Source organism: Equus caballus, chromosome 6 (assembly GCF_041296265.1).
Source record: "Equus caballus isolate H_3958 breed thoroughbred chromosome 6, TB-T2T, whole genome shotgun sequence".
NCBI lineage: Eukaryota > Metazoa > Chordata > Mammalia > Perissodactyla > Equidae > Equus > Equus caballus.
In genome coordinates this window covers 17,483,737-17,510,898 of record NC_091689.1, presented here as the reverse complement: position 1 = coordinate 17,510,898, position 27,162 = coordinate 17,483,737, and the positions used below count along the sequence as shown (strand labels likewise).

At 36.8% G+C, this 27,162-nt stretch overlaps 1 protein-coding gene across 50 annotated transcripts in view; it reads left to right on the top strand.

Moving 5' to 3' along the window:
• TRIP12 (thyroid hormone receptor interactor 12) overlaps nucleotides 1–27,162 on the top strand; it is a 141,110-nt gene that overhangs the window by 68,017 nt on the left and 45,931 nt on the right. For 33 of the 50 annotated variants that reach the window (XM_070270571.1, XM_070270570.1, XM_023642500.2 and 30 more), the window contains 5 exons: nucleotides 6,037–6,142; nucleotides 8,547–8,683; nucleotides 14,286–14,369; nucleotides 15,414–15,509; nucleotides 25,037–25,185. In XM_070270571.1, coding sequence (XP_070126672.1) covers nucleotides 6,037–6,142; nucleotides 8,547–8,683; nucleotides 14,286–14,369; nucleotides 15,414–15,509; nucleotides 25,037–25,185 — 572 coding nt within the window. The remainder of the gene's footprint in view (nucleotides 1–6,036; nucleotides 6,143–8,546; nucleotides 8,684–14,285; nucleotides 14,370–15,413; nucleotides 15,510–25,036; nucleotides 25,186–27,162) is intronic. The other 17 variants (XM_070270557.1, XM_070270565.1, XM_070270580.1 and 14 more) reach the window with 1 other exon arrangement.

Sequence of the window (27,162 nt, the reverse complement as noted above, 5' to 3'; positions counted from 1 at the left end):
CCTGTAAATAAATAGATACTTACTGTAGTTACTTGATAGCTCTTTTTAATATATAAATAGATTGGGGATTTGTGTTTTAAAGACCAATCATAGTCATCCTTTGATACCTACATATGAAATGAATTTTAGTGATTTTTCTGTTCTCTACCCTTGTTTGAGGTATTGGTTTGTGTACTTTATTCATGTTGGTTCGTCTACTTCATTTTAAAATGGAGATGTATTTATTGTCTGTAGTATGACAAAAACTATAGGTAAAAAAAATCAAGATAATGTTCTAGAAAAATTAGTACTGAAACTTTGTTACTAAGATATGGTGTAGATCAGCTCTTGTTTTTCTTTTTAAAGTGTAAAGGGATTTTGTTTTTATTGAATGTTTTGGAGAGCCTTTTTTTTTTTTTTTAAATTTTTGACTGATTTTCGGAATTTAGCTGAGTCCATATACTATTCTTCCTTTTTTCCCTCAAAGTCCAGGTCAGTAAACATTTTCTGTAAAGGGCCATATAGTAAATATTTTAGGCTTTTCCTGACCACATACAGCCTTTGTCACATATTCTTCTTTTATTACAACTCTTTAAAAATGTAAAAACCATTCTTAGCTAGTGGGCTAACCAGCTAGATTTGGCCCACAGGCTGCAGTTTCTTGACACCTACTCTAGAGTAAAAATTTTAATACAGTAATGACGTATCGTCCGAAGATTTGAGGTTATGTGTGATGGATACTCAATGAAAATTAAACAGAAATCAGATCACTTGACTGGTAAAGCCAAGAGATTGGCTAGCTTCAGGCGTGGCTGGATTCAGGAGCTCAATGAATATGACCCTGTCATTCCCAAGCCTTGTGAATTCTGACCCCCTCATAGCCACCCACCCCAAAGATACTATTCAATCATTTGTGTATCAATCTGTAAGAAAGTCCCTGATTTCCTCGGGTCATAAGTCTGTCCTTGAAGGAATCACTATGGCAGAAGGGAGAGGGGATGCTGGTCGTAGAGTTGTAATTGGAGATGATGGAAATAGTCTGGCCTGAGTCTCTCTCATATAGTGAGAGTGTACTCTGAATGACACTTCCATCAATACCACATGAAGGAAGGGGTAAGATATAGTTCCCAGAAAATTTTAAAAAAAAAGAGTGCTCAGAGAAAGAGTTACTGGACATTATACAATAGATGTCTATTTTGATCATCTTTTAATATCACTTTAAAGTGAATACGCAAGTTGGAGAGTAAAAACATTCATGTATTTCAATGAAGTCATTATTCATTGAATAAAGGTGTTAAGTCAGTCTTCCCCTCTGCTTTCAAACAATCTTATCAAATATATTTCATATTCATGTTTAGTTTTACTCCTTATACGACAGAAGGAATCTTTAGGAAATTGAAAGTTTACTTAATTATTGCATTGCTAGAATACTATATATCATTGGAGGGGAGTGTTATATTTTCATTGTAGGGCTATGTAGTAGGTCTGATAAATGTGTACACCATATCAAAGTTAGCATACCTATAACAGATCATGTAAGAATTAAAAATAGGATAAAGGCATGACATTGAATATGTATTGTTCGGTTGTCTATTGCTACTTTTAAGTAACTTAACACAATTAAGAGTGAAAACCATACCTTTCCAGGATTGGAATTGTTCTAGCTTTGGTGACTCCAGTAGAGAAGTAGGCAGATCATGTTACTCTAGTGCCCTTTTCTCCTGCAGAATGACAAAATTGGAATCATTTCACAGTGCTATAATGTAATGAGAAATATTTTTTAAATTTCAAGTAGAAAAGAAAAATCAATCATAAGTAGAAGGTGCCCTCTTAAGAACGTCTTAACTATTTTTGCATTAGCAAGGGTCCAGAAAGTAAAGTATCTAAGGCCCACAATCTGCTGATTCTTTTAAAATGTTGTTATATTGTAAAAATCCAAGCTTAAAGTTAGACACCTAGGAGGTTTAATTATTTCACATTTCAAATGTCACACTTTGCAAAAGGACTGTTTTTTTTTTTTAAAGATGAAGCTCTGGACTTTTGAGAGTAAGACATACCTGTATTGTAGAAGAAAAATTGATCAGAACTCCTAAGAGAATTCTAACTACCAGTTTCTTCTTTATCAAAGGCATAGAGATTATAGGAATATATTTGTAGGCACAAGTGCATGTATTCTTATACTAGCATAATAAGGTCAAGAGCTTTGATAAAAGTAGTATGTCTAGATTTATACCTCACTCCTCACTTCATCACACAAAGGCTTCATGGATAAGAGTATATTAATCTGACCAGTATGCTCTGGTCGCTTCTCAGAGTGGCATCATAAAAATAAGTGAAAAATGCGGTTTTGCTGCATTACAGAGCCTGGGAAAGAGAGGTAGGTCTGTCTGTATGTGAGTGTATTTCCATGCACGTGTGTTTAAATTGGTTTTTAGTAGGTTGTAGGTTTAGACTTAACATGTTTCCTCTTCTATTAAAGTATTCCTTTTGACCAGTAACATGGAAGGAGACAAATTTTATGAAGAGTGAAAGTTTTCTATACAAACCAGTAAAGCAAAATTTTAACACCTTTCCAGAAGTATATTGAAGATGTAGTACACTGTTCTGCTTCGAAGTAAGCTTAGGAATTGTGTAGTTGTTTGGGTTATGCACCTATAAGCTAGTCAGTTAATATTTTTTGTCTTAAAACTTAAGAATTATCATAACTTTATGTCTGAAAGTGCTTTTGAAAAACTCTATGACCAGTCTAAAATTTTGAAGCTAGTATGTTCTAGCATTGTCAGTTTTCTGAATGACCAAAAGAAGGTTAAGCGATCCCCATTTTCTAGGAAGTACTTGATCTATCAAACTGTTTCAGCTTCAACTTCCTGTTTCCCCAGAATGTATGATATTTCTAATCTTCTAAAAATGTTTTAGACTTTTGGAATAATTTATATAGTTCTGTAAAGAATTCAGAGGAACTTGATTAATTCAAAGGAACTTATGTAGTTCTTCCAAAGTTTGGCTTGCTTTGTTTAGAAATGCTGTGTTACTAATTAGCAACCTTCACCACAAGTAAGGTGTTCCCCTGTTGCAGTTTTTGGAGCAGAGATGTATGGATAAGAGCTAGTACTGTCTTCCAGCCTGGGCTTAGGTCATGTTACAAATAGTGAGACCTCTTTTTCACTCCCAAGCATTATGAGTAGCAGCTCCTTTACCTTGGGCAACAAAATGCTGCGGTTCTCTCTCCTAGTTTATCAGGCTAGATGGAGTTCCGTCAGTTAGCCTAACAGTCATTTTACATTATGGTGTGATTATAACATCAGTTATAAATATTTTTCTATCCCTACTTCTCTGTAACTTAGTAAAGTTCTCTTAAAGTTTAACGCCAAGAATGGATAAAGAGGTTGTGGCACATCCACACAAAGGAATACCACTCCACGATCAAAAGGAATGGATTACTAATATGTGCAGCAATATGAGTTCTTCTCCAAAACACTGTGTGATTCCATTTATATGAAATTCTAGAATGGGCAGTAGTGGCAGAAAAGCAGATCAATGGGTGCCAGGAGCCTAAAGTATGGGGGAGGGGATTAACTGCAAGAGGCAGGAAGGAACTTTTTAGAGTGATGGAAATGTTCTGTGTCTTGATTGTGGTGTTGGTTATATGGTGAATACGTTTGTCAAACTCGTTGAACCCTATACACTTAAAATTGAGTACATTTTATCATATGGAAGTTATCTTTGAGTGAAGTTGCTTGAAAGACAGTTAAACACCACACTCTAAAATAGGACATGAGTAGTGAATGTGTAAAAAAGTTTGGTCAAAAAGTATACTGTCACTCAAATTAGTAATATAGCAGTAGCCCACAATACATTAAGTTGAATGTTTTCTTTCTTTTTTCTTTAAAAAAAAAAAAAAAAAGATTCGCACCTGAGCCAACATCTGTTGCCAATCTTTTTCTTTCTTTCTTTCTTCTTCTTCTCCCCAAATCCCCCCAGTACATAGTTGTATATTCTAGCTGTAGGTTCTTCTGGCTCTGCCATGTGGGACGCCGCCTCAGCATGGCCCGATGAGCAGTGCCATGTCCTCACCCAGGATCTGAACCGGTGAAACCCTGGGCCACCGAAGCGGAGCACATGAACTTAACCACTCGGCCATGGGGCCAGCCCCAAATATTTTCTCTTGACTGTCATTGAATAGATTTGAAAATTTGTGCTAGTGTCCATTACTGTATTGTGGTCTGTATAAAGACACTTTAGCATTACGTGGACTAAGTAATATTAGTGACAAAAATACAAGGGTTTCAAAAGTCCTTTGTAAGGGAAAGCACTTTATGCTTTTTGGAGTGTTTTAATGTAATGTGCACTCATGGTTTTTTCTCTTTCTCTAAACTGTACATTTTTTAGTCTGTTCTGACTTAGTCACACAATTCAGATAGGTAATTTAATATTTTCTGAAATGTTATTTAGAAATAATTTCTGAATTTTTTAAATATTAAAAAATAGTGATACTCATTAGCCCAATATGTTAAGCTAGCTCTATAATCTGTTCATATGCTATGTCTGTCTTTCAGGTGACTGGGGTATGGATCTAGGCAAAGATAATATAATATAGGATATCAGGCAGAGAATCCTGATCACATCAGATAATTCTGGCCATATGCTATATAGAAAATTAACCTAAAAATAAAATTGACATTTAAGAAACCCTTTGGCCAATCCTTTCCCCACTTAAAGTTTCGTTCTTTGATCCTTTTATGCCAGTTGGAAGAGTCTAGATAATCTGTCACAAAAGTTATTTTGGGGGAAAAAAAGCCCAAAAGGTATGGTTTAGATTTCTAAATGGTAATACCAGTCTGAACATAGATTTCCATCTTTATCACTTCTGTTTCGTGTTTAAAAATTCTTCAATAGCTTGCTTTTTTTCTTAGCAGCTTCATTACATATGATGTGTGGTGTAAGTACCATCCCAAATTGAATCAACTGAAGTTTTAAAATGAGTCTGAAAGTTAGGATGATGTCTAGAATTCTTTTTACCATCTCCTTCCCAGACCCTTAATTGGTATTTTAAACAAAGTCACGTGTAAAGAATTTCTTATCTTTCTACTTTAGAGCAGTGAAATTATCAAAAACTAAAACTTCCTGGGAAAAAGCAAGTGATCAGGAGAACTGTTACTATATAATTTGCCTCTGAAAAAGTTAACATCTATTTAAGATGATGCTGTAATTCTAATGGAAATACGCTTGTTGATTGTGGAGACTTTCGCTGTTGGAGGTCTTTGTTTAGATAGAGCACACCACCCAGTATGTCATCCTGGATGATAACATTGTTTGGGGAGGAGGAGGGTAGACAGATACTCCTGTTGCTTCTCTCTTGTTCATAGAATAGTAATAAACTTAATTGCTATACCTTTTTAGAATCTGTTACTCCTATAAAAGTATTAGCTTCCAGAATAACACATAAAGTGTGCTTGATTGACTTTTTCTCCCTAATTATGCATTATTCTGTAAATTGGATGTTCTGATAACCTTCAGTTAAAATGTATATTCCTTGCTGATGGGATGGTGTAAGGAAAATAAAGCATTTCGTTCTCTCATAGCCTTACTGATGAGCTTTGTATAAACTAGGTGAAATGGGACAGTGTAAAGACAATGTAATAAAGTGCTAAATGAAATTTCATAGAGTCCTGAGATACATAGTATGTATTAAAAAATCTCTTTTCCTTTAGTTAGTGGAGAGAAATAGTGGAGGAGTAGAGATGTGAAAGGAATTTTTAAAGGGGATGGTTTGAGAGAAGAGGGACTGTCATTATTGATGGTGTAGGATAGCTTGAGTCAAGGGTGGGCCAAAGTGAGATTTATCCTGAGCTGGAATGCCAAGTACCCCATTAACTCTCCTAGTATGAATGGGCTAAGTAAAGGCAAACTATGAAAGTCAACCTAGCAGACTGCTACAGAGGCCGTGGGAAGATTCCATGGACTTTTGACCAGAATGATGACCTGAAGAATTTTGTCATTTTTAATTTAAGATAACTTCTCTTTTTAAAATTTTACCTTTGCATTTCACATGTATAGGTCTAAGGAAATCTACTAAGAAGCGCAGTGAATCCCCACCTGCTGAGCTCCCCAGTTTGAGGCGGAGCACACGCCAAAAGACCACGGGCTCCTGTGCTAGTGCCAGGTAATAACTTGGGTTTTTCCAGTTTATGGTTAGTTCGTTATCTGTGTTGAACTTTCATCAAAATGCTTAACTCTAAAGTTTTTAAAAATTATTAAAGTTTTCATTTGAATATTGAGTAGAGAAATTTATTCTAATATAACTAGTAGTATTCTCCTTGTGAATTCTTCCCCAATATTTATTACATGTTTTTGCTAAGTTTTAATCATGCTGGTTTTTGACAACACTTCCATCCTTTACCTTTTTCTTTCTTGCTACATTATTTTCAGAGTTAGTGCCAGTAGTTGGACATTTGGTTGTTTTCAGTTTCAGTCTGCCAAATAAATCTCTAATGAGCATCTTTCTGCAGAGTTGGGTTATTTTTTAAAGGGAGCTAAATTTCCCTGTAGTGTGATTAACGGATCAGAAGGGATGCCTGTTTTAATGGCTGTAATATTACCTAATTAGTTTCTAAAAGTGTTAGCACCAGTGACTGAGTAAATGGGTGAGGGGAAGAGATGTACTTAATTTTCGTTTTGTATTACACCACCTACCCCTCAAGAAAAAATGTAGGTTTTGTTTGTGTTCTTTCACATCTCCAGTTCCCATTTCTTCTGGCTGCTATTTTGGAGCTTGTTTTCAGAAATCAACTACCTTTGATGTGACGCACTATGTTCTTTCACATACTTTCATTAACTGATTGAGAATCTTCGGTTAAAGTTCAAAATCTTTTTCTTGCACTTTCATCTCAGATTTTCAGGCTTGGTTAGTTGGTCCAGTGCCCTTGTGCTACTAATTATTCACAGCCATGGAGGACTTTTCCCTCTTTTAAATGCAGTCTGTTCTGTCTACTAAATGTCCCAGAAACCACTGATAGGGGCCAGTGATTTGTTTGCCTTTCCCTGCTCTGACTCAGGGAAGTAGAAAGGTTCTAGCACTTCCTTTGGTTCTTCTTTAAGGTAATCGACTTGGACTGCTCTTGGCAGTAGGAGCAATAGTGACATAAGGAGACCGTCTTACTTTTGCCCATAAGTCATAAGAAGAGGACTCATACCACTTTAATCTCTACTTTTCCACTTATTTTCCAGTTCTGTCTGGATTGTTTAAAATATCTGGAGTTAGTACACCTGTTTGCTTTTGAGGTTTCCTGGCAATATTTTTAGGAGGATCTCTGAGAAAATTCCTTAGCCCTTCAGAGCTTCTTCTCCTGTATGGGGCGAAATTTTGAATCCATTTTATAATCTGAGATTTGAACTGAATTCACTGTGGTTGAAATTAATTTTAAGCAGTATGTGAAGTTAGGTAATCTAGTGTCCTGTCTTTCTCTGCAATCTTCTTTCCTTGTACTCATGGCCTCTTTCTTAGCGCACGTGAAATTACTTACAGAAAACATGGTCGTACTGTTCACAAGCTGTCTAGACACCTGCCTTGAGCACTCTTCATCTCAAACGTTTTTTGAATTAGTTGAGATTCCTCTTAAATTTAGTGCTCTCAGAGCCTACTACAGCTGTCTTAAAGTCTCTTTAGACTGACACTCCTTGAGGGCAGCAACCGGTGTTTAGCACAGTGTGTCATGTGGTTGGTGCAAATTAAATGTTAAATACATGAATTAATTTGAATCCCACTAATTTGTAGCTTGGTAAATTGGGTTTGGAATGAGCTGTTTCCTTGTGAAGGAAAGATTGGCTAAGCAAATCTCTGTTTAGGGACGAATTCTTACTAATTGGAAGAACAGACTCTTAAGTACTCTCCAGTAATTCAGAGCCTTCATTTGCATGTCACTTATGCCTGCTTCTTTCTAGTTCTTTATTAGGCAGCATCTAATGTCACTGTAGTTTGACTTAAGTCCGAAACATTTTTTTGGTAGTAGATTTCTGTGTTTCCTAGGGTAATTTGGGAAGCTACTGTTTAAACAATATTAAGTTGTAATAATTTGAGAAAGTCTTTTGTTTCTACCTGATTTGCCCGCTCATTTCTCTATTAAAGTTTTAAAAAGTCATCATCAGTAAAATGTAGTTTGCTTCATGCCCTCCCCCACCTCCCATTGTCAAGTATCAGTCTGAAAGTCTGTATATTGATCCACTATTTATTTACCTGGGAAGTAGAGATCTATTTTAAATGAATTGAATTGTCTTTGCAGAAAGAGTCCCTTTTCCATTTAGTTGGAAGTGTTAAAAAGTCATTTCTGTGTGTAAGGATGACAACAGCTCATAGCAGCAACACAAAAGCTTATATTGTGAATGTGATAAAACTTGGAAGAATTTTAAATATACAAAGTCTTGGTTGTTACCCATAGTGATTTTCTGCAACAATTTTTATGTAAAAAGAAGAAACTGGCTTTGTGCTCCGTGCATTGGAGCTTTGTGCTGTGTGTACATTGCTCCTGGTCACTGGTAGTGCAGCCTGTGATGGCATTTTTCTCTTGTAGTCGGCGGGGCTCTGGCCTGGGCAAAAGAGGAGCAGCTGAAGCTCGTCGACAGGAGAAAATGGCCGACCCTGAAAGCAACCAGGAGACAGTAAATTCTTCAGCTGCACGGACAGACGAGACTCCCCAAGGAGCTGCAGGTAGATTGGTGCTTCTTAGCCCTACAAAGCATATATGTATCCTACAGATTTATTTAGAGAGAAATTACTTCCTGAGTATACCAAATATAATGGAAGAGAGGGGACAGAAATATTTTAGATGTTACCATCAAATAACTTTTTGTTCTCTTTTGTTTTGCTTTATAGGTTTGGTTGTTTGATTGGTTGGATTTATTTGTCATTATTTTTTAATTCTTTTCCAAGTCCAGATTTGTGCTAATTATATTCAAAGGGCTTTTAGGAAGGTATCCGTTTCTGTTTAATCTTCTTATGTATTGATGAGTACACATAATAGTTGCCTGTTGATTGAAAAAACTTTAAATTCATAATAAGAATGTAAGGATATGGCTTAAAATGCTTCAAATGTGCAAATTTTAATTTAGAAGTTTGTAACCCCTAAAAAATAATAAGTATTCATTCAGGTTGAATCTAAGCAACTTTGAGAATGCTATTTATATTTTTCTAGACTTCTTGTTTTTATTCTTCTTAATAGCTTAGCACAGCAAAAGTTAAGCCCCCTTCCCATCTGCTTTAAATGTGTATCCATTACTAATCCCAAAAGAAGACCAATACTTCAGTGGTTAATTGGGGCTAACAAGTTTTAAAATGAAGTTTGTCCGTAACATTTCTCACTCACATTAAGAACAGATGCAAAAATGTTACAGTTCATCGTTATGAACATATGGGTGTGAGTCCCTTTAATCAGGATGATCCATGTAAGTCTAGGTGTAGGCATATGGATTTTTACTTTTGAACAAAGCTCTTTCATGTATTATTGTTTAATATTAGAATATGTGCTAGTTTTTTTTAATGCCCGTAGTTGATCATATGTTCTAGTTTGCCAGGAAGGTTCTGGTTTGCCCACTCCTGTCCATGTTTTATGCCTTTTGTCTCACAGCTTTCTGTCCAGCTTAACATGTTTACCACCGATCTTTCCCAGCTTTATGTGATAAATTACATGGTGAACTTCCAGTGTCTCTTCTGGGGGAGGAGACTCTTTTCCCGTGCCTTTTTCCTAGAATAGTTTTTCAGAAGGGTTAAATGGTAGATTTTTGGAAAAATACAGTTGATTGCACATGCAACTCATTGAAGCTCTTTATGACGCACAGTCTATCCTTCCCAGTGTTGTAATGTGTATTTCAAGTCTGAATGTGGAAGTGGGGTAATATCCACATGGATGACAGAAATGGAGCTGTTGGATGTGTTGTTAAAGTGGACCCGTTACTGTAATTAGAATAACTGACAGAGTGCACGCGCCGTTGCAGACTTAAATGCACTTTTTAAAAACGCTTTACATACATTCTCATTTAATGTTCAAAACAACCTGCTGGGGTGTGAGTACTGTTATCATTTTATAAATGAGAAAAAACCAAGACACATAATGATTACGCTTGCCCAGGGTTACAAACTAGGATGTGTAGCTCTTAAATCCAGGTCTTAGAAAAGAAGTGCACGTTTATAACAGCTGTGTTGTCTGCTTCCCTACAGTTACAAGAGTTTATTTAATTCATATGGATATAACTGGAGGCCAGAATGAGGGGGTGGCGTGTGAAATTGTTCCCTGGTATATTTTCCTAGGAGGATAAAAGCTTCAAGGGAGTAGGTTTATAAGAATTCCCTTCTAAGCACTCGCCTGTGTTTCATCCTCAGTCATAATTGAAATCACGGGGTGATCTAGGTATTTTCCGAGTCTATGTAAAAGATCCATGTGGCATGTTGGCTGGTATTAGAGCAGCACTAGCTTCATTACATTTTGGAGGCTGGATCCCCTAGGAATGCTACAGGAATTCCTCTGCCAGCTCGCTAAAGTAGTTCTGGGGAAAGAGGCAAATTTCTTAGTAGCTTTATATTAAGTTCCTCAGTGTAAGGTGCTTTAGTTTCTCACTGTGTAAAATTGGAATTTAAAGAAAAATAAAACCTTCTAAGTTAGTGTAGAGTATAAATTGATGGTGGTAACTTAGTGCATCTTTTGGCAAGTATCCGTAGTTAGACAGCTCTTATACACTTGGTGTAAGACTCCCTTCGTTTGAAACATTTTTTTTGAAACGGTGTTTTTATTAATTTAAAGAAATTGAATTAACGTCTTCAGTATTATTTAAATATTCATTTTTTTAGTGTTACTTATTTTTAAAGATCGTATCTTCCTGACCTATTTCAATAGAATCATTGAAATAAGGGTATTTCTTTTTTCGCATGTAGATATTAAAACATTGCTCCATGTTTGGCAAACTTGCTTATATCACCCTGACTTTGCCAGTGTTGTTGACACTTAGGAAAGTTTGTTGATAATCATGTCCCTGCTGGGTCACTCTGAAGTATCTTGTGATATGGAGCTCAGCCCTTCTAGCTCTTCTTAGAAGAAATGCCAGCTCTTGAAGTTGAAAGTTAAGTGATTCCCACGTTGTCCCAAGAGTCAGGGATTTAGTTTTGGACTTCATCAGAGCTGTGCATCCCTTTATCATGGTGATAAAGGTTTGCAAATACTGGAGATACTAAAATGGAGAATCAAGTATTCTTCACACCTGCAAAACAATCAAATGGTAAGAAAAAAATGTTCCGGCACCTACATTTTGCTCTGGCCATCTTAATTTCACCAGAAATGAATAGGGTCAGATTATAAAAAGAAAGCCCAGTTTTGTAAATTTTTCTCTCCCTAATTACTTGTGTTTAATACCACTACAAATTAGATTGTTACCGTATCACCTGATGCCAGGGCCCATATAAGGCATAATTACATTCCTGACAACCATTCTCCTGGCCTTGCTCAAAAGTTTTCATGACACTAGAGAAATCTTTCTGTTGCCTTCAATACTTAGGTATCTGATAAACCCTTAGTGGTTCCTGTCAAGTAAAAATTGTTTTATCAGCTTTCTGATACTTTATCTTTGCTTTCTATGTAAGAGGCTGGCTTGGTTAAAGTCTAAAAACTTGGAGCTCCCCAATAAAATTCTTCTGTTCTAATTTAATCAATATTTCCTTCATTGTTTTCATTCAACTATATTGGAAACTAGATGGTGCTGTGGAGATATGCTAAAACTAGATGAGAGAGATACTGGTTTAAACAAAGATTGACACCTCTTAGAATCTGGCATTGGATTTTCTCTGCTTGATAGTCTTACTTTTATATGTGTATCCGGGGACAGAGCTTATGGATGTTCCCTAAGGAGGTTTGACACCTTGACTGAAGAACATTGTCATTAACTCCTATTGATTGATTACATTTCTTTACCTGCAGGACTTTGCAAACAGCCACCTACAGGCTAGGCTAGTTTGGTGTATCTAAGTTTGTAAAACTTATATGCAGGGAGCTTTGCCACCACAGGACTGGCAAAGAATCCTTTTCTTTGGGTCCAGTAGCTGATTTCTGTCAAAACAGGCACACCACCTCCATTAAAAATGGGAAAATCCCTGCCCCTTCTTGTAGTGGTTCTGTGGCTCCCTTAAGACGGGATCCTACCATAACAGTCTTAGCAGCTCTTTTAATTATGTACTTTTACAAGTTTTATGTCTTGCTTACTGTCTTTGTGACAGTGTAGTTTGAGATACTCATTATTCATTATTAAGTCATTAGAATAATATGTTTAAGAAGTAACTTAAAGTTTTAAAAATCATAGGTTGTAGATCTGTAGGATGTTTTAAAGTAAAACCAGTAGACCCTCTGATAAACTTAAAAAACAAGCATTACCTTAACAAGTGAATTTTTCTTTTCTTAAAAAATGTATGATTGTGGAGTGTGCTTTAAAAAACGATCTATTTCATTTGTCAAAACTTTGTGTTTGCTTTCCACATAATTGGAAGAGTTTTAAAGCAAGTTTAAGAGCCACTTTAACAAATTCAGTCGTAATTGGGACCTAATAACAGTAGTTGTTAGCGGGTTCTGTATAATGTGAAGAAGCAGCTGTACTTGAATTAAAAATTAGTACTGAGGAATATGTTTAAGGAGCTGATAGAGAACAGTTTGTAAGAGTACAACCTATGAAGTCAGACTGCCAGGGTTCAAATCTCAGATCAAGTACACGTTCAATCTCAAGTACATTCAGAGACACAGAGCCTCAGTTTCCTCATGTGCCTGATTATAATACCTCTTTGTGTGGTTGTGAAGAAACACGTAGACGCAGCCTGCATATAGGAAGCATTTAATAAACACCACCTGTAAGTAGCGTTATAGACTGCAGTTATTGGTTATCTCCTTTTTCTTCACCAGCAGTGTGGATTTTGCTAAACTCTGATACCCTTTAGTATTAGCATTTCTGGTTAACCTGTAACTCATAACCGTGGGGTTGCTAACGCTGTCTGTAAAGGGCCAAATAGTGGATGTTTTAGGCTTTATACAGGCTCTGTTGTTGCGTTAGAGTAGCAAATGAATGAGTTCACCTATATTTCAATAAAATTTTATTCATAAAATGATGTGTGTTGGACTGGATTTGGCCTGCGGGCCCCAGTTTGCTGACTCCTGTTCTAAAGCATACATTTTTCTATGAATTGTTTTTAAATTCCAGTGAAATGATAGAAAATACTTAATGAGATGTGAAGAAAAGTTTTATAAAAATACAGAGTTGGTGGCTGGTATATTAGCATTAGCATCTTTTTCTTCAGAAAAGCTTTTTAAGTTGCTGTATGTTATCCCCTTGCCTCTTTTAACAGTAATGACAAAAATATTCTTCCTGGCTTGCGTTCTGTCATTATCTGTCCAGTGTTCAGGGCTTAAAGTATTGTGGATGATGTGGTCATACATAGGTTAATCGTAAGATCGTAAGTGTAAAAAAATGCTTTAGGATTCAACAGACACAGAGAAGAGGAACCGGAAAACTGCTAGATTTGCAGGAATCGAGTTTGGTCTCCTGGTCAGATGTGTAATAGAATCAACCTCTGTTTGCTTAGACTGAAGTGTTGCTCAGGTTAGCATTTTGGGGAGTAGAACTTTCTGAATCTGAACTCTTCATTCTGTACTGGCTTTGACACCTTAGCTGCCCTCTCCTTTGTACTTCAGTGGGTTTTGCAGTCATCTGTTAGTTGTAATGTGTATCTTCAATATTTTGTCTTGGAAATGAAAGATGATAATCTTTGCACACTCTTGAAATTAAGAGAGAAATGGTCGTATGAAGACTGTCATTCAGGCCTAAGGCGGATTGAAGAAGGGACACGTCGACCTGGGACATTTCCCCCAAATGTCAACTTTGCATTCTGTTAGGTTTCTGACTAATTAATCATCTATTAAATATCGCAGTGGTTTTAGCAGTGTTATTTCCATAGACTTTTGGTAGAAAAGTTCAGGATAAGACTTAATTTGGGAACAGTTTCAAAGACAGGAGGAATTTCTCAAAGCTGTGTATGAATAAATGCAAAGGTGGTGTTTTTATGCTTGTTTTATACTAAGATAGTTGAACCAGACTTTTTTCATAAAAGCTCCAGGATGCAGTCCAGAAGAACAGCTGAATGTGCAATGGGCACACGTTTAATTGCCTTTATTCACTGTAAATTTGCATTGTCTGTAAAACTCTTTTTCTTTTTTAAGATAAACCAGACATAATGAGTTTAAATGTTCTCTCCTAACCCTCACCTCCTTTTTTCCCCCCCTTTGAAGCCTCTAGTTCTGTTGCAGGGGCTGTGGGCATGACCACCTCTGGGGAGAGTGAATCAGATGATTCCGAGATGGGACGATTACAAGGTAAAGACGATTATGAGCTTTCAAGAAATCATTAGCATGGGCTCCCTGTTACTGCTTTTCTTTGTTGAAATTAATTCAGATAAGCCTATTTGAACATAACCTAGCAATGCTTGCACTGCGAAAAAGCTTCTTATTTAGTGGTGATCTGATGCTTAGGAATTGGTAGATGATCTGCCTGGCTCTTCATTTTTACTGTTTTAGACAAAATCTTATATATTTATTTTTTATGTTTAAAAATTTTCCTCATTATGGTTGCATGTGTACCTGGTAATAAATTAAGGAAGATCTTGAAAAAGGGGTTGCTTAATATATTGTTCTCTGGTACCTAATAACGTAATGTACCTAGTAGGGTGTTTTTTTGTTGTTTTGTGTTCTTGATCACCTATTTCAAAATGAATGTAAAGTATATACATAAACTCCAGATATTTTAATGTTGTAAGTGCTTTTTAAAAAGCAGCCTTGTATTGTGTATACACTTCTTTACAAGCATATGCGTGTGTATTTTTATTGTTTTCAGATGGTTGATTTATATAATAGATCCCCAATGAGAGACTCACAAGAAACATATTATTTATAAATCAGTTTCAGATTGCTTTTAAAGTTCCTGAAGGAACTTATAACAGTCTCTGTTTGACTAGAAATCTCATGAACACAGTTTTTTTCACTTTTTGGAATTGATAAAAGTAATTTTTCATAGGTTTTTAGAGGACCTCATGACCAATATCTGATTGGGAAATAATATCAGAGAAAACAACACAAGGGTGCTTAACATATAATTTCTTCCAAATAAAGTATTTGCTTTGAGTTCTCCTGGACCACTTACACAAGTTCCCTCTGGCGCTGATATTTAATATCTCCATAAAACCTTGAGCTGCCTTGGAGCTGGCGTATGGGTGCGATGACTTACATTAGTTACATTTCTCTTAAATTCAAAATGGAGAGTAACGTTGCCTAAGTCTGTTATGTGAGGTGAATCAGTTGCTTGAGATTTTTAGATAAGATCAGTTACAGTAACAACTACTCCTGCCCTTCTTTTTCCTTTAGCTCTGTTAGAGGCCAGGGGTCTTCCTCCTCACCTGTTTGGCCCTCTTGGTCCTCGGATGTCACAGCTTTTCCATAGAACAATTGGAAGTGGAGCTAGTAAGTGAATACTTTTAAATTTGTCCTCCCTGCAAACCCTTAATAATTAGTTGAGTGCTGTTTTTACTGTTTAACTATTGAGGTAAGTAAGTTTTCATGGAAGAAAATTTTCGTGAACTTTAATTTAACCTGTTTTTAAAAAAATAAGGTTTGTGCACATTCTTGCCTTAAATACAGCAGCTTTAAGATTTTCTTCTGCACTCTTATTTTTGATTACTGAATTGGAGTCATTAGAAAACCACAACTATAATAAAAGAGTGAAGAACCTCAGATGATGACATTGATTATTATTGTATCTGATTGCATGATTCGCATAGATTTGAATCTTGAGTTTTTTATGGTATAGTACAGTTTAACCCATTAGACAGTCAATCCTCAGATGAGTCTGAGAAGAAAGATTTCTCAGCAGAATTACCAGTCGCTAGACTCAAGTAATCAAATTAATCTGTTATAATCCAGAGATCTTGTCATATGTGGTACACACAATAGTGACTCTTGCAGTCTCAATTTGTAACTAAGAATAACTTGTGCATAATTACAAATCCATTTAAATTGTCTGTGGTATAGAATACTGTCTTTAGCTTCCTTAAGGAAAATTTACATTTAAGTCTTTCTAAGTAACTTCATCAATAATGTTTCCGTAGAATTAGTGGGCTATTCGTAGACTTCAGTCTTGATTAATTTCAAAATTCCTAAAGTGTTACTGAAGCCTTTTAACTTTGACCTTACTAATATGTGCTTTTTTTTGAAATAGTACAATGTGCGTATGTGTGATCACTTATGTGTACTTGTACTTGAGGCTTTTTCAAGTTCTGGCATTTTACATTTGACAGGAAACGTAAGAAGCAGCTAGTATTCTTGTTTTTGTTTTACTTTTGCTGCCCCCACACTCAGCTCTCAGATAAAACATGCCCTGTCTCGAAGTTCTCATGAACCCTCGACTGGATTTTTATTTAGTGTCATTTATTAGGTGCTGGGATTGAACTGAGTCATAAACAGGATAGTAAGCAGAATTTTTTCCCACGTGGAGCTTCCATGCTAGTGGACCACCCGGCCACAAACAAAACAATTATCGCATAGTAAAATTTTAGGTAGTGTCAGTGCAGCGAAGGAAAACAGAGCAGAGTAAGGATGTAGGTTGGCTGGGGGGGGCGGGGAGGTGTAGGTAGGCTGGTTAGAGAAGCCCTCTCTGAGGCACAGTCCAGTGACTTTATGGAGACCTAAATGAAGTGAGGAAATCAGCTCTGCACAGGTCTGACGGCAAGAGGAAGTGCATCACCGGCCGTGGAAATGGGCTTGGCATGTTTGAGAAATAGGCAGCAAGAGGAGCCTGTGGGAAGAGTGAAGGGAAAGTGTTAGAAGACAAAATCTGAGAGGTGTAGGCACTTGCCAGGTCGTGTAGGACCTTGGCAGGCCGGCAGCAAGTGTGGGATTTAACCTAACTGTAATCAGGAACCACGGAAGGATTTAGAAAAGGGGAATGAAGTGATCTTCATGAAAAAGATCAGACATACGCAAAATTTGAGAGCATAGTAGTATAATAGCCTCCGTGAACCCATCATTATCAGTCCGTATCTGTTCAGAGTTCCAATGTTCCAGCCCTCTCATAAGCCCATTTCAAAATTTTGTTTATTTGAATCAGGATCACAATCTGGTGTATACGTTGGCATCAGTTTTTTTTTTTTAAGAGAAATTTGATTTTGTTTCTTTTACCACTTCATTTATTTCTGGGGAGAAGGCTGGGAAGAAAAGTTTTTGCAGTGCTGCCTAGGGCTATTACCATTAAAACATCTCAAATCCATATTAAGAGTTGACTGTTGCACATGAAATTAATGTAAACTGTAGACTAGAACCAGGGTAGAAAACAGTGTTCCACCCTTCCATGCCCTTGACCCAGCTTCAGCAATACCTACTTCATGGCCAATCTTTATCTTTACCCTCACTCACATCCCTCCTCTCGTAGTAGTTTGAAATGAATCCCAGACATTATACAATTTTATCTATAAGCATTACATCATGTAGCTCAAGATAATGCCCCTTAACACACACACACACACACACACACACACATTGCTATTATTGTACCTAAAAAATAAACCGGTCATTTCTCAATAATAGATATCCATTTAGTGTCAAGGCTTAATAGTAGATAGTCCTTCAGTGTCAGATTTCTGCTGTCTCATATGTCATGAGCATATTTCTTGTAAACTGGTAGTTGGATCTAGAGGCTTTTTCAGATTAGAGTTTGATTCTTTATTTTCTTCCCCTGGTGAGGAAAGACTGTGCAAAAGTGGTAGTAGTAGGCAGCGCATAAAGTCTAATTGTCTCTTAAGCCTTCAAAACTCAGTGCCTAGGTAACAGGGATTATGAAATGACAATACTCCATGCTTAATGATCAGTGTTCATTTATCAGAAGTAAAAGAAGAAGTAGGTTAGTGGAAATATACTTGTATAAAGAATATCTCTCCTTTCTGTTTAGTTACCCAGGAGAATAGTTGGTGTGGGAAAAATTATTTTCTCCTCTTTATTTACCAGTTTTCAAAATAGTTGTTTTTTGCATCGTCCAAAGTGCCGTTGTTGTTGCTGTTGAAGTATCATTGTCAAGTGAGTTGAGACTGGTTTCAGACATTTCAGTGATTTTTGTTGATTAAACTGCCCAGTCTTTGGATGATGAGATCATTTTGAGATGGCTTCTGAATCTTTTTGATAATGATCTCAGTAGTTTTTGATAACTTCCTTGCTTTCTGGTGTGTCAAGCTCAGTCCCTCCCCGCCCCGCCCAATACCTGAAATCAGGCATTTCCTCAGAGACCCCTGCTTTCTTTTGTATGAAATGGTATTTAGAGCCCACAGTCTAGGCTCTAGGTGTGTTCATTGCTACTGGGTTGATGGTTGTTGTTAGACATTTTTTTTTTCTTTTTTCCTTTTTCTCCCCAAAGCCCCCCGGTACGTAGATGTATATTCTTCATTGTGGGTCCTTCTAGTTGTGGCATGTGGGATGCTGCCTCAGCGTGGTTTGATGAGCGGTGCCATGTCCACGCCCAGGATTCGAACCAACGAAACACTGGGCCACCTGCAGCGGAGTGCGCAAACTTAACCACTCGGCCATGGGGCCAGCCCCTGTTGTTAGACATTTTTAAAGGAGAAACCTAGGAAATAATTGTATTTTATCTTTTAAAACTAAAATCATGAGTTCATACTGATACTGCCAATTCAAAATGAGGGCTGCAGGACTTTTAATTATCTTTATTTATCTTGTGTCTCCTTTCTCTCTTACCCAAAGTTCTAGTTCCCAATGATAATAACTTAATCGTTTATTTGCTTTATCCTATAGTACAAAATTCCAACTTAACATCAAAAGTAGTACTTTGAAAAAGCTTTGATTTTTTTAACAGTTCTTTTTCTGTTCTTCAGATATGTCTCACTTTGTGGTCAAATTTTATATTTTAAAGTCATTTGAAGTAATTTTTCTCTTTGTTCATGCCACCAACCTGGTTTGGCCCATTTGCTTCATTTTGCTTTTAAATTTTAAGGATTGCTTTTCAAATTTAATTTTATCTTATAATTATGTGACATTTGCATGATTCTAAAAGTTTGTCTACAAATAAGGTATATTTAGAGAAGTCTTTTCTTCTATCTCTTTACTCTGTGTCGTCCTCCCACACAAATAACCTTTGTTAATTTTATGGCTTGTCCATCTGTTATTTACTTCAGAAAACAAAAACATCAGCATTATCTACTCCACACACACTGCCGTTCTTAGATATGGGTAGTAAATTTTTTTTTTTTTTTAAAGATTTTCTTTTTTTTTTTCCCCCTTTTTTTTTCTCCCCAAAGCCCCCCGGTACATAGTTGTATTTTCTTCGTTGTGGGTCCTTCTAGTTGTGGCATGTGGGACGCTGCCTCAGCAGGGTTTGATGAGCGGTGCCATGTCCGCGCCCAGGATTCGAACCAACGAAACACTGGGCTGCCTGCAGCAGAGCGCGCGAACTTAACCACTCGGCCACGGGGCCAGCCCCTTTTTTTTAAAGATTTTATTTTTTTTATGGGTAGTAAATTTTACACGTTACCTTGCTTTTAACGGTATTTGCTGTTCACTCTCCGTAGCTGCTGCATGTATTAGAGAGAGAAAGAAACGAGATTCCCTGTTCCTTTTGTAAAACTGCCATAGTCTCCAGTTTGTGGATCTACAGTTTATTTAGCCAGTTTCCTGTTGGACATTTGGATTATTTCTAGTCTCGGTTGTGCTGCAATGAAATACTGCTTTCCTGTTTTTTCCTGTGTTATCTTTAGAGTAGATTTCTAGAAGAGGGATTTCTAGAAGGGAGGTATAAAAAGGTAAATGCATACAACATTTTGGCAGATGTTGTAAACCAGCCTCTTTTAGAGGTGGACCATTTTGCATTTCCACATCATGTATCACAACAAGATGGCATCATTTTTTCTTCTGCTGCTAACGTTTTTAGTTATATATTCTTGTATACTTCTTTCAGTGGTTACCCTAGAGATTATAATGCATACCCTTGGTTTATTATAGCCTACCTTTTATTAATATTTTATCATATCCCAAACAGTGCAAGAACCTTACAAGTTAACTCTTTTTATCTCCTGCCATCATATATGCTATTGTTTTAGTTTGTTTTACTTAAATGTGTGTTATAAACACAGTAAGACATAATTGTTTTAGAACATCCATGTTCTTTTATGTTTGCCCACATATATACCATTTCCAGTGCTCTTAATTCCTTCCTGTGGTTCCTTTATTCTATCAGGGATTGTTTCCCTTCAGCCTGAAGAACTTTTTTTCCATATAGTGAAGGACTGCTTTTGAAAATCCTTGATTTGCCTTAACCTTTAAAAAAAATTTTTTTATTTATTTATTTTTTGGTGAGGAAGATTGGCCCTGAGCATACATCTGTGCCAATCTTCCCCTATTTTGTATGTGGGACACCGCCACAACATGGCTTGCTGAGTGGGGTGTAGGTCCACACTCGTGATCCAAAGCCACGAACCCCTGGCTGCTGAAGCTGAGTGCATGCACCTAACCACTATGCCATCGGGCTGGCCCGTGATTTGCCTTAATTTTTATTTATTTATTTTGAGGAAGGTTAGCCCTGAGCTAACATCTGCTGCCAATCTTCCTCTCTTTGCTGAGGAAGACTGGCCCTGACCTAACATCCGTGCCCATCTTCCTATACTTTATATGTGGGATGCCTACCACAGCATGGCTTGCCAAGTGGTGCCATGTCTGCATCCAGGATCTGAGCCGGTAAACCCCAGGCCACCGAAGCAGAACATGGGTACTTAACCGCTGTGCCATCAGGCCGACCCCTGCCTTAATTTTTAAAAGATATTTTCCCCAGGTGTAAAGTCCTCAGTTAGCACTTTGTAATGTCTTGTGGTTTCCATAGTTTCTGTTTAAAAGTCTTACAGTTGCCCTCTCAAGGCACCGTCTTTTTTCCCCGGCCTCTTTTAAGGTGTGCTTTTTCAAATTATTACTAATTTTTGATAGTTTGACTGTATTAGGCCTATGTGATCTTTTCTTTCATTTTTAATTTGTGTCGGTTTCACTGAGCCTTTGAATCTGTAAGTTGATACCTTCATCAGTTTTGCAAAATTCTTGGTCGTTATCTCTTCACATATTGTTTCTGTTATCTCATTGTCTCTTCAAATATTCCCCTTCCTTTGGGGCGTATCAAGATCCTACATGTTCAGACTTTGGACTTCATCCAGCATGCCTCTCCGGCTCTATTTTATTTTTGTTCTTGTTTTTCCCAGTATTTTTTCTTTTTGCCCAGTTTGAAAACTTTCTCTTGACCAATTTTCAAAGTCACTAATTTTTTTCCTGCTGTCTTCTTCAGTCTTTTGTTAAACCCATCAATGAGTTTTCGGTTTTAGATACTGTTTTCCAGTTCTAGCCAGTTATTTGATTTTTTTATAGATTCTAATTCTTTGTTGAAATTCTTTACATTCTAACCCATTTTGTCCATCCTTTATTTTCATTTTATTAATCATCATTATAAAATACATGTCTTTTAATTTTCGTGTTGTTGATTTGCTTTTGTTGTCTTTTTTTCCTTCTTATCAGTCACATATTCTTGCCTCTTCGTATGTCTGGTAATTGTTTGATGATGTCTTAGACATTTTGTATAGATGAAGCGAAGAGCCTCAAGTAGTGTTTTCTACCAGGGAGGGTTTTGTCTTTTTCTGTATTAAACATGAAGGGTCATAAGCTGATCACTTTGCTCCAGTCAGAGCCTTAACTTGTTTTGAGCAGAGTTATAATTTTTGTATGACTCATTCCACCTCTGGCTCATCCTTCTTTCTTTGTTGTGAACCTCCCAGGGTTTTGATTCAGAACCTTGCAAGTGTCTGTCTACTTGGACTTTATTCATTATGCAGTTTGAAAATGGGGCGGTTGTCTTGGGGTAGGGACACTGGCTGAGTGTGTTTGAGGCAGGCCTCCTCCCTCCCCGGGGACTTTGTCTTCTGAGCACCATGAGACTGCAGGAATTCTTACTCTTTGTTACTGAAACTTGTGACTCAGTCCCCAGCCCTCTTCATAGCTCCAGAACTCAGCAGATGTCCAGTGGGGCCAATCCAGTTGCACGCATCAGCTTCTTGTGATTCCCTGCAGTACTGTGGGTTCTCTTTCCCCTCTGTATCAGCAGTCGGCAAACTACCCGAGGGCCACATCCAGCCTCCTGCTTGTTTTTATGCAGCCCGAGCCTGTGAACTCAAAATGGTTTTTACGCTTTTAAATGGCAGAAAAAATTCAAACACAGTAATATTTTGTGCCTATAAAATTAAATGAAATTCAAATTTCACTGACCGTAAATAAAGTTTTATTGAAATACAGCCATGCTTATCTATTTACGTATTATCTGTGTCTGCTTTCATGCCATGGTGCCAGAGATGCATAGTTGCATCAGAGACCCTATGGCTTGCAAAGCCCGCACTTACTCTCTGGTTCTTTTTTTTTTTTTTTTTTTAAAGATTTTATTTTTTTTCCTTTTTCTCCCCAAAGCCCCCCAGTACATAGTTGCATATTCTTAGTTGTGGGTCCTTCTAGTTGTGACATGTGGGACGCCGCCTCAGCGTGGTTTGATGAGCAGTGCCATGTCCGCGCCCAGGATTCGAACCGACGAAACACTGGGCCGCCTGCAGCGGAGCGCGCGAACTTAACCACTCGGCCACGGGGCCAGCCCCCTCTCTGGTTCTTTATAGAAAATGTTGGCTACCAACCTCTGATCTGTGTTAGTGGTTCTCAAAGTGTGGTCCATGGACTCCCGCGGAGTTCCTGAGACCCTTACATTGAATCTATAAGGTCAAAACTAATAATAATTACTAACATTTTTCGTTTCTTCTTTGTTGATCTTTGAACTGGTAGTACAAAAGCTGTGGTGGGTAAAACTGCTAATACCTTAAATAAGAATCGAAACAGTGGCACCAAACTAGCAGTTGTTCTGTTCTTCCCTGCCACATGCTCCTAGTAAAAATAATTTCATTTTTACATAAGGATGCCCTTGCTAAACAAAGCTATTCATTTTATTGTCTATACTGATCAAGATATCTTTTTAATAATCTTTGTGATGAAATAGGGCCCATTTTTTTCCCCGGTATACTTCATCTCAGATAACATTCTGCTACAGATTAAGAGTAGAAGCAGAGGTGAGTATACAGCTGTCTTTTATTAATCCTGACATTAAAACAATTTGCAACAAAAAAATAATAATGCTACTTATCACTAAGGTTTTGTTTTTTAAACATATAGTCATTTTCCACACAGATTTTTTAATATTAATATGTAATGAATCAGAAAATATTTAAAAGTTTTAAAATTCCAAATGCATTTAATAGATATCAGTGGATTTAAACTACATGAACAAAAGTGCTTTGGGGCTCCTCAGTAATTTTAAGGGAATAAAATGGTCTTAAAATCAAAACAACTCATCTAGGATCTGGTTTCTCTTCATATATCAGAGACTAAATTATGGCTTTGGCTTTTTGTTGTCATTTTCAGTTTGGCATAAGGTCTTTTTAGGAATTTCCCCAAAGTTCAGTGGTATTAGTGATGATTGTGCTGAAATGGTCCCTGTCTTTAGACTTGCCAGCCACAGTGTTTATGAGACATCCAATGGCTTGTGTATCACTTTTTCCTATTTTAGGTGGTTGTGTTATTAGGGTGTACATACTTTATATGAACTGTTTCATCCTTTCGAAACGAATCTGGAAGCAACTGAAGATTCTTTTGTTTTCACAAGTTACTTTTCCTTTATTTTGTTTTGTCTTCCACATTATTTCAACACAAAAATGATAAGCCTGCTGTAACAGGAACTGATATGATGTAGGCTGAAAATTTTAAAGATGCTATCACTCTAAGCTTGACTTTCTTGCAGTATATTTTTGGATAGATTCTTAATTATGTTAAAGGAAGATAGGCAGTCATAGTTATGCAACTCATTAGCCACAGTCTTAAATAATAGAGAAAACAAGCCTTGTGAGGATCACTTTGAATGGCCTGTGCCCTTCAGGAAGATCGTTGGAACCTAATTGAAATAAAAAACTTCGGTTTTCCTATGAATTCCATGTTTATTGATAGTTTCCAAACATAGGTCATTTCTAGGCGTTTCAATCCTTAATGATGTGGGAGTGGAAAAATCCAATACACAAAGAATACCCTGAAAAGGCATAAGAAGAGAAAGGGCTTGAAAGTAACGTCAGGTATAAATTTATTAAGTGTTAATTGAGTTCATCATGGTTACAAGTAGACAGGTGTCCATGAAAATTTGAAACATCTGTAGACTTTTTTTTTGAGTGTCTTGTTCAGCACAACTTCCCTGTGAGAGTTGGGTCTTAGCATTTTTCAGTTGTTTGGGCAATGAAATTGAGCCTTAAACATACAAGTTCTCTAAAGAACTGGGATAGCAGCATCTGCACATGAAATGAGAGGAGCTGAAAAGGCCAATCTTTGGCTGTTTTTAGAAAATACTACATTCTTTCCATTCTCTTTTGTTAGATGCATTATTCTGTTTTCATTTACTTGCCCTTTCACTGTTACTTGGATTCCATTCATTCTAATGCAAGTATTTAGGGGTATAAGGCATTTCCTCTGAAGTCTGGGCATCATTGTTTAACAGGTTTTTATTGTTACAGAAACTTTGGCTCACTATATATACACACTTTTAAAAGCAGGTGTGTTAAAGGTAACAGTATATGTTAATCTTAGGGATTTTGTTTTTTGTCATGGCTATTAAAAACCAATCAACTTGTCTTATTTAAAAAGATAAGAATTAGAAGACAAAATGTATAAATAACTATGAGATCACTTTAAGGCAGAGTAAATCCAACTGATTTAATTCTGTCTTGAATTATTAGCAGCCTGTCTTCACCCTGTTGTATAGACCTACCCTTTAATTGGGATCCAGAAAAGATAAGGAGCCAGCTACCGTGTAGGGTCTAACCTTGTACCTAGAAACAATTTTCTTAAATGTTTAAAAATAATGATTTCTTTTTTCCCCTGTGAAGGTTCTAAGGCCCAGCAGCTTCTGCAGGGACTACAAGCAAGTGATGAAAGTCAGCAACTCCAAGCAGTTATTGAAATGTGTCAGTTATTGGTCATGGGAAATGAGGAGACACTGGGAGGGTTTCCTGTCAAGAGTGTTGTTCCAGCTTTGGTAAGATGGAGTTTTCCCCTCATTTTATCTCCCTCAGTTTTTCTTTGATTGCTGCCAATATTTTTACTGAAAGCATGATTATTGTCTTACGAATTTTAAAATGTGATAGAACTAAGAGATTGTAGAATTTGGCTTAGTGTTTTTATTTTATGCTTATAAATACTGTGAGTGATTGCTAATGATGCGTTAGTACTACTTTTTAAACCATTCCTTCGTGACTACTTATCCCATCTTTGATACTTAAATGATTGTATTTAAATTAAGTTGTTAGCCCCGTCAGGTAATACCCTGACTTACTATGCCAAACCTTACATGCTTTCTCTTTCAAACTGGTGAGACGTGTGGTAGTAATAAGCAACTCACTGGTAGGTTGCATTTTTGGGCCCTAAAGATTTCATGTTTGATAATTTTGTGCATGGCGAAGCAGTTGAGCCGGAATACCATACGGATCCTTCCAGCTTAAAATGTTTTATTTTAAGCAAAGACAAACTAAAACAAACAGCAATACTTATAATAGAAGAACAATTTTAAAAGTCTTTTAATGAGGGGCTGGCCCCGTGGCCGAGTGGTTAAGTTTGCGCACTCCGCTGCAGGCAGCCCAGTGTTTCGTTAGTTCGAATCCTGGGCGCGGACATGGCACTGCTCATCAGACCACGCTGAGGCAGCGTCCCACATGCCACAACTAGAAGAACCCACAACGAAGAATACACAACTATGTACCGGAGGGGCTTTGGGGAGAAAAAGGAAAAAATTAAAAAAAAAAAAATCTTTAAAAAAAAAAGTCTTTTAATGATTTTCAACTCAGTTGTGTGTTGATATTTAGAATTTATTAATGTCTTAATTGCTTAAGCTTTTTAATATGAAGACAGGAAGATAAATTGCCATTACGAAATGTAGACCCATGAGCATAATGGCTTGGTAATATTCTTAGTCCAAGATTAAAGAAATTGACCAGACTTTAAGATTAAAATTAAAGTGTGAAATGAAATACTAACAAAAGACTAACATAAACATCATGAATTTATTCATAGCATATTTTACCTTGAAGTTAAAAACAAATATCATGTTTTTGTTTATGTATCCGTAAAGTTGACAAAATGAAATTATGGTTGGTATATCAGATTGTCTCATTTGATCACATTATCGAATTATGGAGAGAGCTGAGTGTTAAGGAGAGAGCTGAATGAAGACCAGTCAAATACAAGATGACATAGTCTATTCTGCCTCTTCTGACTTATTGAATGGCTTGGCTTGGCTTGGCTTTGGCAGGGAGTGATAAAGGATAGAACAGTTTCTTCACCTTTTACTTGTTAGACCTCCGTGTAATGAAAGCCAGCTCTCAAATCCTACCAGTTCCACTCTATTAATTTCTGAAAGTTTTATGAAAGCAATGTTAGCTTTTGTACTTTGACATTTTGCCTATGTTAATATTCATGCTCAAATTACTGATTTCTTCAATAGCTGGCTTCTGTTATCTGACTTAAACTTTGTTGTTATTGTTCATTAAAAAATAGGTAGCCACAAAGAACATGTCCACCTTATACTATCTACTGTTAAAATGCAGTTTTTTATTAGTTAAATAAAGATACTATTAAATACAGGTAGAAATGTTGACCCATAGTCCAGTTTACTTAATTTGCTGCTTGTTGATTAGATTTAAGTACTTAATAGACCTGCACAAATCAGCTCATGCTATTAATAATGACGGTTGTTAATGAGTTGTCCAGATTTATCTTTCATCACAAGTGAATATTGTGATTATATATCTGTCTGTCACCGTTCACTTGTGTGACCATAGTCATTTTGGTGAAAGGGATTCTGTTTACAGCAGTCCGTCCCAAACGTGGTCTTATAAGTTACATTTCCCCTTAAGAACTAGAGAATTTGTTCCTTTTTCTGTTAGCAAGCCCTTTCAATTTAGCTTGGGTGTTTTAAGTCACTGATTGCAGGTGATTTGAGACATGGAGCACTGTTCAA